General features: G+C 45.0%; 1 protein-coding gene across 2 annotated transcripts in view; it reads right to left on the reverse strand.

Annotated features, from left to right (window-relative positions):
- Positions 1-12,217, reverse strand: part of LOC139228270 (solute carrier family 26 member 9-like) — a 130,621-nt gene that overhangs the window by 77,268 nt on the left and 41,136 nt on the right. For both annotated transcript variants that reach the window (XM_070859453.1, XM_070859452.1), the window contains 3 exons: positions 9,114-9,255; positions 7,452-7,591; positions 2,436-2,546 (listed from right to left, as the gene is read on the reverse strand). In XM_070859453.1, coding sequence (XP_070715554.1) covers positions 2,436-2,546; positions 7,452-7,591; positions 9,114-9,235 — 373 coding nt within the window. In that variant the 5' untranslated portion in view covers positions 9,236-9,255. The remainder of the gene's footprint in view (positions 1-2,435; positions 2,547-7,451; positions 7,592-9,113; positions 9,256-12,217) is intronic.

Genomic DNA, 12,217 nt, shown 5'->3' on the forward strand with positions numbered 1-12,217 from the left:
AACTAAAAATCCGTTGCTAAGGAGCCAGCCTCGGAGCGCCATAAGAGACGTTTCCCTGGGAACCCCCCCCACAAAACACACAAAAAACATTCCCAATGCCTTGGCCACCCCCCATTAGGATAAATCGTAAAAAAAAAACGATCAAACTTACCTCATTCATTACTGACTTTGCTCACCGCTGCTGGGACAGCTCTGACCGCCTGGTTTTCCGGGCGGTCCCACCTTGGTGCGCTACTAGAGGGTCGGCCTCAAACAAAAATCGAAGCGTTGTCAAAACCGATGGCGTTCCACGCCAGCTCAACGCTCCCCGGCGGTGCTGCTCAGCGCCCCCCGCACAACCGCCAACTGTTTTCCCGGCGGGTCGCTGGAAGCTGTCCGCCCGCCAGGAAACCATTCCCACCGCCATTACCGCCCCTCCAGGGCTCTAATGGAAGCAGCTACATAAGGAAAATCTAGCCCCATATCTAACGCGGTGCACCAACTACATTCAATCTGTTGAGCAATGGATCAGGAATTATTGGACTTCACTCACGAGATCAAAGGAATCATTAAATAACTCTGTAACCTCCTTCAGCCCGACAGCCAGTTGAGATCTCAATGCTCCTCCAAATCTGGCTTCTTGCACACCCCGATTTTCAGCGTTCTACCATTGGCGGCCATGCATTTAGTTGCCCAGGCCCTATGGTCTACGCTCTGGGATTTCCTCCCTAAACCTCTCCGCCTCTCTACCTCTCTCCCATCCTTTAAGATGCTCCTTAAAATCTATCTCTTTGAGCAAGCCTTTTGACCACCTGTCCTAAGAATGTGGCTTGGTCTCAAATTTTGTTTGAAAATGCCCCTATGAAGCCTTAGGGGGTTTTACAAGGTTAAAGGCACTGTGGAAATGCAAGCTGTTGTTAAATAAATTCCCAGGCCAGATTATCCTTCTATCCACCCTCTTGTGGTCATTTTGGAAATATGTTATGCTGGCAATACAGGGTAGATACGATAGGTCATCGCCCGCTGTGAGCACGCTCCGCTCATCGACCATCCTAAACATCAAAATCTACCCCTTGGTTCCCATTTGCAAGTTCTCACACAAAATAATCCCAATCTCAGTCGTGCTAACGGAGAAGTGTGTGAGGTATTTTCCTGGGTGGGGGGTGGGGAGAGTGCACATATTTAGCAGGCGGGACACTCCCTGATAAAGAGAGAAAACCATGCATGTTAGAAACCTGAGATAAAAAAATAGAATCGCTGGAGATACAGAGCTGCTCAGCTGATGCCTGAAAGAGAACAGACATCTTTTTAGCTGCCACACTTTTTCTGAACTTTTCTTTCTTCTGAGGTTTCACCTGAAACACTGGCCCTGAAATTCCGGTTTGGCCTTCCCACGGGCATTTTAGAGAAAAAATACGCAGCTACCTTAAGCTGCTGCCCACGTTGGACTTTCTGATGCTGAGGCCTCCTTCGACTGCGATTCGCAGCGCGTGCACGTCGGGACATGCGCAGGCCTCGAGCTGGAGTCACATGGCTCTGGCCAGCCAATCAGGTAAAGTATCATTGTAATAGGAGTTCCGCAGGTTCCTAAACTCCTATTACTATGATTGTGATAGAGCCCCAAACACCCAAAACATGAATAAAAAATAGAAAATAATTACACTACATTCATTTAAATTAAAGTTATTAATGTCTTTAAAAAAAATAATTTCCCGAATTTTTAAAAAGTTTTTTAAAATAAACTTACCATTGTGAGGAGGGTTTTTAATGATAAAATATGTTTTAATAACGTTATTTTTATATGTTTTTGTGTTTTTTAAAACACTTGCGCCTGTAAAAGTAGGCTATGTGCCTACTTTTTCAGGCGCAAGATTTTTGCAGACATTTGTAAGCGTAAATATTGGAAATTTCCACTTACAAGTGTCCTCGCTCCCGAGATGCGGCCATCTGTCAAGCCAGAAACTTGGCCGATCGGAAACGCCGGTTTCCAGCGCATGCATTGCGCGCTGGAAACCGGCATTTCCGAAGTCTTCCCGGGTCCGTAGGAACTGCGTACGGACCCGGGGAGGTCGGAATTTCAGGGTCAATAACTTGACTTTCTCTTTCGCTGCTGACTAGCCCATTGTGTAATTACAACATCTTCTGTTTTCATAGCTCCCTTGTTGATTCAAGAGTGACATGTACGGAGGGTCACTTTGCCTGCCTGTTTGACTGGTTTGTTGAGTCGAGCCTGAACTCAAGTGACAATGAATCCCATTGTCACAATGCACGGCAACAGAAATAAAATCACAATTTAAAGAAAAAAACTCCACTCGGTTATCATAAACAAGCCCTGTAAAATATCTTCTGCAATAAAAGATTGCCCTTCACTTTGGGTTATATCATCTTACAATTAAGTGCTTAAAAATACGTGCTGTCCCGTGCTAAGATTAGAACAAAAATTAAGATAGACCAACCTGGGACCATGTGGTGTATGCTTCCAAGTAAGAAGTAGATAAGAAGTGGGAAGAACGAGGAATACAGCCCATTGACTGGTGGGAGACTGGCCAACAGGGCAAACGCCATTCCTATTAAATAAAGCACGTCTTTAATATTACTGTCTGAGGCACCAATAAACCCCCCTGCATATACATTGCTGCAGTTAACAACAGGAAAAAATACTTATTCTTCTCTGATACAATTCATAACGCACCCATAAAATCCTCGTGATAAACTGCACAAGCGACTATCACCCTCCCTCCACTTTTAAAGATTAAAGCAAATTAGAGCAAGCTGGTATAATAATGCATCCTCCATAAATAGACACATAAAACATACAAAGAGAAAGAGCTTTTACACCAGGTTTGATGGTAATTCCCTGAAGTTAAAATCTTCCCTTCCACTCTATTCAATGCAAGATTTGCGGCGACAGATGACTTGCAATCAGGGGTATGGTAGCATAGTGGTTATGTTACTGGACTAATAATCCACAAGCCTTGGACTAATAATCCAGAGATGCGTGTTCAAATCCCACCACGGCAGCTGGGTGAATTTAAATTCAGTTATTTAAATAACTCTGGAGTCAAGAGCTAGTAATGGTGACCATGAAACTACCGGATTGTCGTAAAAATCCATTTGGTTCACTAATGTCCTTTGGGGAAGGAAATCTGCCGTCCTCACCTGGTCTGGTCCATATGTGACTCCAGACCCACAGCAATGTGGTTGACTTTTCACTGCCCCCTGAAATAGCCTAGCAAACCACTCAGTTGTAAAAGGAGGTTCACCACCACCTTCTTGAGGGCAATTAGAGATGGGCAATAAATGCCGGCCTTGCCAGTGATGCCCACATCCCGTGAATGAATAATTAAAAAAAATTACAAGTTGCATCAGAATATTTGCAGTCCAAAGTTAATATTCTGACTACCCAGGACTAGTCCCCTTCCTGAGTTTAAACTGTTCCCTCTTACTATGTTTAACTTGGGTCTCTGAGTTCACTTACGAATATTGCAAAGAATGCATTAATCATACTGAAACCCTACGATAATCATATAGATTAAAAATAAGTTAACTTATATTAATACTTTCATTTATATAGCACCTTATCATATCACAACACCTCGCCCAATGAAGTCCAATGACTTAGGTGTGGAGTGTTTTGAAAATGATGCAACTAAATAGAATATAAAAATAGTTCTACAATAAATTCAGTCCACTGCACGTCTAAAAGGAGACATTTGGAGAAGTAAGATTCTTATTGGTATGCTTAAGCAAACATTGTTAATTCAGGATCAACCAGTTTATATATTATACTGTACTGCCACAAGCATCATGGGTCGTCATTGTACTGGCACAGGCATCATGGGTATTCATTGTAGTGACACAGGAATTATGGGTAGTCATTGTACTGGCACAGGCATCATGGGTAGTCATTGTACTGGCACAGGCATCATGGGAACTCATTGTAGTGACACAGGCATTATGGGTAGTCTTGTACTGGCACAGGCATTATGGGTAGTCTTGTACTGACACAGGCATTATGGGTAGTCTTGTCCTGTACCAGGCATCATGGGAACTCATTGTATGACACAGGCATTATGGGTAGTCACAGGCATCATGGGTAGTCATTGCAGTGCCACAGGCAACATGTACAAAATGAACAAAGGGAGAGGTTAGGAGAATTTTTGTTGTACACAGGAGGTTGCTAGGACATGGAATGGTTAACCAGAAACAATGGTGGAAGCTGAAATTATATCACCTTTTAAAAGGAAAGTGGATACATCTTTGAAAAAGCAAAACGTAACAGGGTATGGGGAAAGGGCAGAGGATTTGGATTAAGTGGCTAGCTCTTTCAGATGATGGTTGTAGGCACTATGGGCCAAATGACCACCCTTTGTGCTGTATAATTCTATGAATGCACCAAAGGCACAAGGGAATTAAAAAATAGTATTTGTCCAGCTGAAAATTCAAAGTGCAGCAAATAGAACAAAAATAACATAAGAAAAAATATGACACTAAAGACTGACAAATCCTCCGGACTTGATGTTTCCACTCCAGGGTTTTAAAGGAAGTAGGTGAGGAAATTGCAGATGCTTTAGCCATAATTTTCCAAAGCTTCCTCAATTCAGGAATTGTCCCTCAAGATTGCAAAATTGCAAATTTAACTCCATTGTTTAAGACAGGTGAGAGAGAGAGACCAGGAAATTATAGACCTGGCAATCTAACATCTGTTGTGGGGAAGATATTGGAATCTATATATTAAGGACAGAGTAACTGAGCACTTTGAGAAATTGGAGCTGATTAAAGAGAGCCAATGTAGGTTGTAAAGGGTAGATCATATCAAACAAACCTAATTGAATTTTTTGAGGAAATAACTAAAATAGTAGACAGGGGAATGTCTATGAATCCAGTTAATTTGGAGTTCCAGAATGTATTTGTTAAGGTTCCACATAAGACACTGTTAGCTAAAATGAAAGCTCATGGAATTAATTGACCTGGTTAGAAGTTAGTTAGAAGGCAGAGAGTAGGGATAATGGCTGTATTCGCATTGGAAGGGAGTGACTAGTGGTGTCCCACAAGGTTCTGTGCTGGGGCCACAACTATTCACTATATTTATTAATGACTTAAGTAAAACAATAGAGAGCTATTTTTCCAAGTTTGCTGATGAACCAATGATTGGTGGCAGAGTAAGTATTGTCGACCAGGCTAACGTCCCCAGTATTGAAGCACTGACCACACTCGATCAGCTTCGCTGGGCAGGCCACATAGTTCGCATGCCAGATACGAGACTCCTTAAGCAAATGCTTTATGCGGAGCTCCTTCGTGGTAAACGAGCCAAAGGAGGACAGCGGAAACGTTATAAGAACACCCTCAAAAGCTTCCCTGGTAAAGAGCGACATCACCACTGACACCTGGGACATCCTGGCCGAAGACCGCCCGAGGTGGAGAAAGTGCATCTGGGAGGGCGTTGAGCTCTTCGAGTCTCAACGCAAAGAGTGTGAAGAGGCCAAGTGCAGGCAGCGGAAGGAGCGCGCGTCAAACCAGTCTCACCCAACCCTTCCCTCGCCGAATGTCTGTCCCACCTGTAACAGGGTCTGTAGCTCTCGTATTGGACTGTTTAGCCATCAAAGAACTCACTTTGGGAGTGGAAGCAAATCTTCCTCGATTCCGAGGGACTGCCTATGATATGATGAGATGGGAGCATATTACAAAGAGACATTGATAGATTCAGTGAGTGGGCAAAACTGTGGCAGAAGGATTTCAACACATGTAAGTGTGAGGTCATTCATTTTGGACCAAAAAAGGAGAGATCCATAGACATAGACATAAACAAGTATGATTTAAATGTGAAAAGCTAGGAACAGTGGAGGTCCAAAGAGATTTAGGGGCCCATGTACACAGATCACTAAAATGTAGTAGTCAAGTCAGGTACAAAAAATAATTTAAAAGGCCAATGGAATGTTAGCCTTCACAAGTAGAGGGCTAGACTATAAAGGAGAGGAAGGTTTGCTACATCTATACAAAGCCCTGGTTAGACCACATCTGGAGTACTGTGTACAATCTGGGCACTGCACCTTAGAAATGATATATTAGAAGGATTGCAACACAGATTCACCAGAATGTTAGCAGAGCTCCAAGGGTTAGATGATGAAGAGAGATAACATAAACAAGGCTTGTATTCCCTGGAATTTGGAAGGTTAAGGGATGATTTGATTGCATTTTTTGGGATTTTGAATCGAATTGATAGGTAGATAGAGAGAAACATTTCCCGCTGCTTGGGGAGTCTAGGACAAGGGGAGATAACCCTTAAAATCAGAGCCAGGCCCTTTAGGGGAGAAGTTAGGAAACACTTCTTCACGCAAAGGGTGGAAGAAGTGTGGAACTCTCACCCACTAAAAGCAGTAGATGCCAGCTCAATTAATAATTTTAAATCTGAGATTGATACATTTTTGTTAGCCAGGGGTGTTGAGGGTGAAGGAGCCAAGGTGGGATGGCATTAGGATACAGATCAGCCATGATCTCATTGAATGGGGAACAGGCTCGAGGGTGCTGAATGGCCCCCTCCTGTTCCTGTGCTCCCATGTTGTTGTGTGGATCTGAAGAATTCAAGTGTGGGAGTCAATAGGATCTCATTGTAATAAAAACAGTGACCACAAGCTTGCTGTGTGGAAACCATTGCCTAATAAAAAGAGAGGATGGAGAGCCTTGATAAAGGACACCAGTTGTAAGAAGCAGACTTCTCTTAGGCAGTCCCTCGGAGTCGAGGATGACTTGCTTCCACGCTAACATGAGTTCTAAGGTGACTAATGAGACCAATGTGGGATCTACAGTTTCTGTCACAGGTGGGGCAAGGTGGTGGTTGAAAGGACGGGTGACGAGGGCAGAACAGGCACTGCGGACCCTCTGTGGCTCCGGTCCACTGGACATCGTCAGGTTGGCTGTGAGGTGCTGACTGAATAGGGCTTTCTTAGCAGGGTCTTTGAGGGCCCCAGCGTTGATTTCCCTGCGGCTGTGTTTCTGTTGCCGCTGCTGTTTTGAGGCTACGTTGATGGAAATAACAGAGCGGATTAAGCAATGGTCTGTCCAGCAGTCGTCGGCTCCTGTGGTGTCGCGGGTGATGCGGTTGTGCCTGCGGTCCCTCGCTCGGACGAATATGAAGTCTAACAGATGCCAGTGCCTGGAGCAAGGGTTTGCCATAAGGCTTTAGACTTGTCTCTCTGACGAAACAAGGTGTTGGTTATGACAAGACCATGTTCTAAGCATTTCGTCAGAAGGAGGGTACGATTGGAGTTGGTTTTCCCTACCCGCTCTCTGCCGATAGCACCTCTCCAGAGGTCTGTGTCCTTTCCAACTCTGGCATTAAAGTCACCAAAGAGGCAGTACTATGTTGGGTGCCGTGAGCTTTGAAATAGAGAGCTTTTATTTCATTTGTACTGTGTCATCTCACAGGCATTAAACTTTTACTGGTCTTCAGCCGAGAGAAGAACGCTTCTTACCTTGGGGGACTTGGATAGTGCCAGCACTGATACCAGCGATGATATCAAAAATAAGATTCTTCTTAAAGTTGTACTTCGGAAGCCATGAAATTATCGGGAAGAGCTGAATGATAGCAGCTTTGAGTCGGGTCGCTGAGCAGCTGGAAAATAGCAAGGAAAAAAATCGGGTCATTTTGTCAAATTGGACTGCCTGAAAATACAGATATTCTCCGAGGAGCAATCAGTCTAACTTACAATGTTTAGAACATTTTAAAGGCCACGACATGTATTTTTACATAATTGCTTGAAATTGTATCCAGAATATTTTATGCGCAAGACTTCAAGACTTTCTGGAGAAAATATATCAGAGCTTTCTCCGCTCCTCAAGCTGTTGACTCACAATAGGATGTGGGCCCCACATTCTTAGGTACTGCATCCAAGTGGTCATTGTTCATATATGTACATAAAATTACACAGAATGTACAGCGCAGAAACAGACCATTCAGCCCAACTAGTCTATGCCGGTGTTTATGCCTCCTCCCACCCCTTTTCGTCTAACCCAATCAGCATAGTCTCTTATTCGTTTCTCCCTCATGCATTTATCCAGCTTCCCCTTAGACACATCCATGCCATTTGCCACAACTACTTCTTGTTTTAGTGGATCTCCACATTCTAACCACTCTCTGAGTAATGAAGTTTCTCCTGAATTCTCTATTGGATGTAAACTTTGACCATGATTGCCAGCAGGCTGTTCAACCAAATATGGTCACTACCGGCTACCGGAAACTGCGCGGGAGTTAGCAGAGGCGCAAAAGCAGCGGTGGTGCGCTCGCGCTGGGAGCGCCCTGGGCCGCTGCGCTGGGAGCGCCCTGGGCCGCTGCGCCGGGAGCGCCCTGGGCCGCTGCGCCTCTGGCGATTATGTCATCGCTGTGCACGGCGACCCCTTTACGCCCCGCGGCAAAAATTGGGCAGCGCCCCGTTAGGCGGCTGCAGGTGATGTCAGCGCCAGCCACGCTGGTCGCGAAAGGGGCCGCACACTGATCGCGGGGCGAAATTTAAAGGGGAGGTGCACGCCGCCATTTTCTTCCCGCCGACCTACCGGTTGGCCCTTTCTCTTCCGATTTCACGGGCTCCGTGCTGCGGTCCTGCAGTCCGGCACTCCATTTCGGTGCCAGGTTTCGGCCATGGCATCCCGCATCCTCGGTGGTGGAGTGGAGGACCACCAGAGGCCCTGCAGAGCTCGCAGTGATCCTCCCCTTTAACGGAAGGGGAGGGCCCATGGGACGCGTCAGCGCTACGCGGAGAACATAGCGCTCTGATGTTTGCACGGGTAGCGCCCCCGATCCCGTCCCGAAATGTCTGGGGTGGTAAGTACAATCTCGCTTCTGGGATGGGAATTTTCCGCCGGGCGCAGAATATTCGGCCTCGGAAAGGTTACCACCCCCAACCGGGGCGAGACACAATTTCGGCCCCCTGGGAGCCAGCCTGGGACCCTCCTTGTCCTTGTTGATGCTGTGAGTAACTGAAGGGAGTCGATGCCAATAGCACCAAGAGACAAACATTCAAATTGGTCAGCAACCCCAACTAACTGGAGGAATACCGGGGAATAGTACCAGAGGCAAGACAAGTATCAGTCAAGTTAGTTGACAGACAAAAATGGTCATTTTAAATGATTTTCTTTACCTGAATAATTTCCGTGCTTTTTGTGAATGGGGGTACGTCCGGACTTTCTTCTGGTACTCTTCATCAAATTCAGGAATGGAATAAGCTGATCGGTCAACAATATAGCGCGGACGGAAATGCATCTTGCCCCTTTTCTTAAACTCTGGAGGAAGAACACAAAGCAGATAATGAGAAACAAGTCAACAACATTTCAGTTCTTCAAGTAACTGCTGAAACCAGACATTGGTTGGACTCGCAGGGGGAGAAATCTGTCTCGGCAGGTGCGAGTCGGCAGATTTTATGCACCGTCTGATTTTCTTTTCCGTATCGCACGAGATCGATTTTTCACTTTCAGTCTTATTGTTGGTGTTACATAACTACAGCACATTCGGCCCAAGTGATCTATGCCGGTTTATGCTCCACATGTTATGCTCCCACCCTACTTCATCTCACCCTATCAGCATTATATTCCCTTCTCCCTCATGCACTTAGCGAGCTTCCCCTTAAATGCATCCACGCTGTGCTCCTCAACAACTCCATGTGGGAGCGCGTTCCATACTATCACCACTCTGGGTAGGGAAGTTTCTATTCTGATTTTGCTCGCCGTGTTTATGTGTGGGGGAACGAAGGTGAATTCTGCGCTCGACAAGACGAGGGGTGTCAGTGCTAGGGAGCGTTAACATCAAAAATTCCCAGCCCCAGTCTAGTATGCGAAAGATGCCACGCAAATCTCCAACAGTGTGCTCCAGTCCCTTCGACACCAACTATTCTAATGGCCTCTTACCGTGAAGTTGGCAATATAATGCTGTTTAATACTATACAGTTGGCCGTGTTGTGCTGCAGTTATGTTCCCATTGGGAGCTAGGATGCGACGCGCCACATTATTTCACATAAATGCCTTGCACCTGTCAATTCTAGTACAATTCTTTAGCTGAGGTGTGCCTCACTGATTTAACGTGATCCTTCACCTTTGCACACTTTGTGCCAAGTAAATAACAATCAACTGTTGAATTTCATTTTACTTTGAATGTTTGCACTGTGCTGTGTTGTAAAGGGCACGCTTCTTAAAACGTCCAACCCTTGTACTAAGCAGTGTCTGGAAAATCTTTTAGTTGTTTACCATTACATATCTGATGCGCTTGTCTTGCTACTGTTGATAATAATTCTCCCTCCCACAAAAAAGTTTGCCAAACATTTTGACATCTTACAGGCAAGACACAACTGCGTCAACGTTTCGGATTAATATTACGGTTCAGGCTTTGAAACACTTCCTCCTGCTCAAATGCTATACATTCGAATGGACAGGAAATCACAGGCTGTGCAGCTGTGATTTCTTCAAGTGTGGCCCCCTGGGGGTGTTAGATTCTGGAATCACTTACTTTCCGACAAATAAAATCGACATTAAATAAAACATTGCGCGGATTGTGATCATTTTGACTCTTTGCGTCGGTGTAAAATGGGTGATAATAAATCGGCAGCCCATTTTACATCTTTACAAACACAAAATACTTCATTGGTAAAATGGCTAGGGACATTCTGAGGTCATAAAAGGCGCTATATAAATGCAAGTCTTTCTTTCGTTTCTCCTGATTTTTATTTCCATTGAAGTTTAAATGCTATCACACAAAGCCAAAGCTACCCCCCGTGGGTTATAAATCATCTTTTCTTTATCATACTTAAGTGCAGCCTAATTAAAGGCTCAAAAAAACAGGAATAAGTCTGTTGGTGGGGATTATAATATATGGACTTGAACCCTGTTGACTAAGCACTGGAGGTTTTGTGCATCGTTTATTTTGGAACGCCAAATGAGTTATTTCACTCCAAAAGTGTGCAGAGCAATAACTACGCAGACAATTGTACAACACATTCCTCCCGCTCTCTGCCGTGTCACTGAAATAAAGGAGTGGATTTTCAACTTGTGACCCGGGCATAAAGCTGGCATTGTTAGGAGGCCGCCTGTTATAGAAACTGCCCCATTCTCTTTTCCGGGAAAGTGGAGTTGAGGTCGAAGATCAGCCATGATCTTACTGAATGATGGAGCAGGCTCAAGAGACCATATGGCCTGCTCCTGCTCCTATTTTTTATGTTCTGAAAGCGAGCGGTTTCTACAACAATATAGGGACAGTGCAGGAAAGTGGAATTGAGGTAGAAGATCAGCCATGATCTCGTTGAATGGCAGAGCAGGCCCGAGGGGCCGAATGGTTTACTCCTGCTCCTATTTCGTATGTTCTTAACGAGCGGCAATCTCGTTAAAAATTAGGACTAAACGGGTCCTTTTCAGAATGGCAGGCAGTGAGTAGTGGGGTGCCGCCAGGGCTCAGTGCTGGGACCCCAGCTATTTACAATATACATTAATGATTTAGACGACGGAATTGAGTGTAATATCTCCAAGTTTGCAGATGACACTAAGCTGGGTGGCGGTGTGAGCTGTGAGGAGGATGCTAAGAGGCTGCAGTGTGACTTGGACAGGTTAGGTGAGTGGCCAAATGCATGGCAGATGCAGTATAATGTGGATAAATGTGAAGTTATCCACTTTGGTGGCAAAAACAGGAAGGCAGAATATTATCTGAATGGTGACAGATTAGTAAAAGGGGAGGTGCAACGAGACCTGGGTGTCATGATACATCAGTCATTGAAAGTCATTGGCATGCAGGTACAGCAGGCGGTGAAGAAGGCAAATGGCATGTTGGCCTCCATAGCGAGGGGATTTGAGTATAGGAGCAGGGAGGTCTTACTACAGTTGTACAGAGCCTTGGTGAGGCCACACCTTGAATATTGTGTTCAGTTTTGGTCTCGTAATCTGAGGAAGGACATTCTTGCTATTGAGGGAGTGCAGCGAAGGTTTACCAGACTGACATATGAAGAAAGACTGGATCGACTAGGCTTATATTCACTGGAATTTAGAAGAATGAGAGGGGATCTGAAAGAAACATATATAATTCTGATGGGATTGGACAGGTTAGATGCAGGAAGAATGTTCCCGATGTTGGGGAAGTCTAGAACCAGAGGTCACAGTCTAAGGATAAGGGGTAAGCTATTTAGGACCGAGAGGAAGAAAAACTCCTTCACTCAGAGAATTGTTAACCTGTGGAATTCTCTACCACAGAAAGTTGTTGATGCCAGTT

The sequence above is a fragment of the Pristiophorus japonicus genome, chromosome 17 (genome assembly GCF_044704955.1).
Source record: "Pristiophorus japonicus isolate sPriJap1 chromosome 17, sPriJap1.hap1, whole genome shotgun sequence".
Lineage (NCBI taxonomy): Eukaryota > Metazoa > Chordata > Chondrichthyes > Pristiophoridae > Pristiophorus > Pristiophorus japonicus.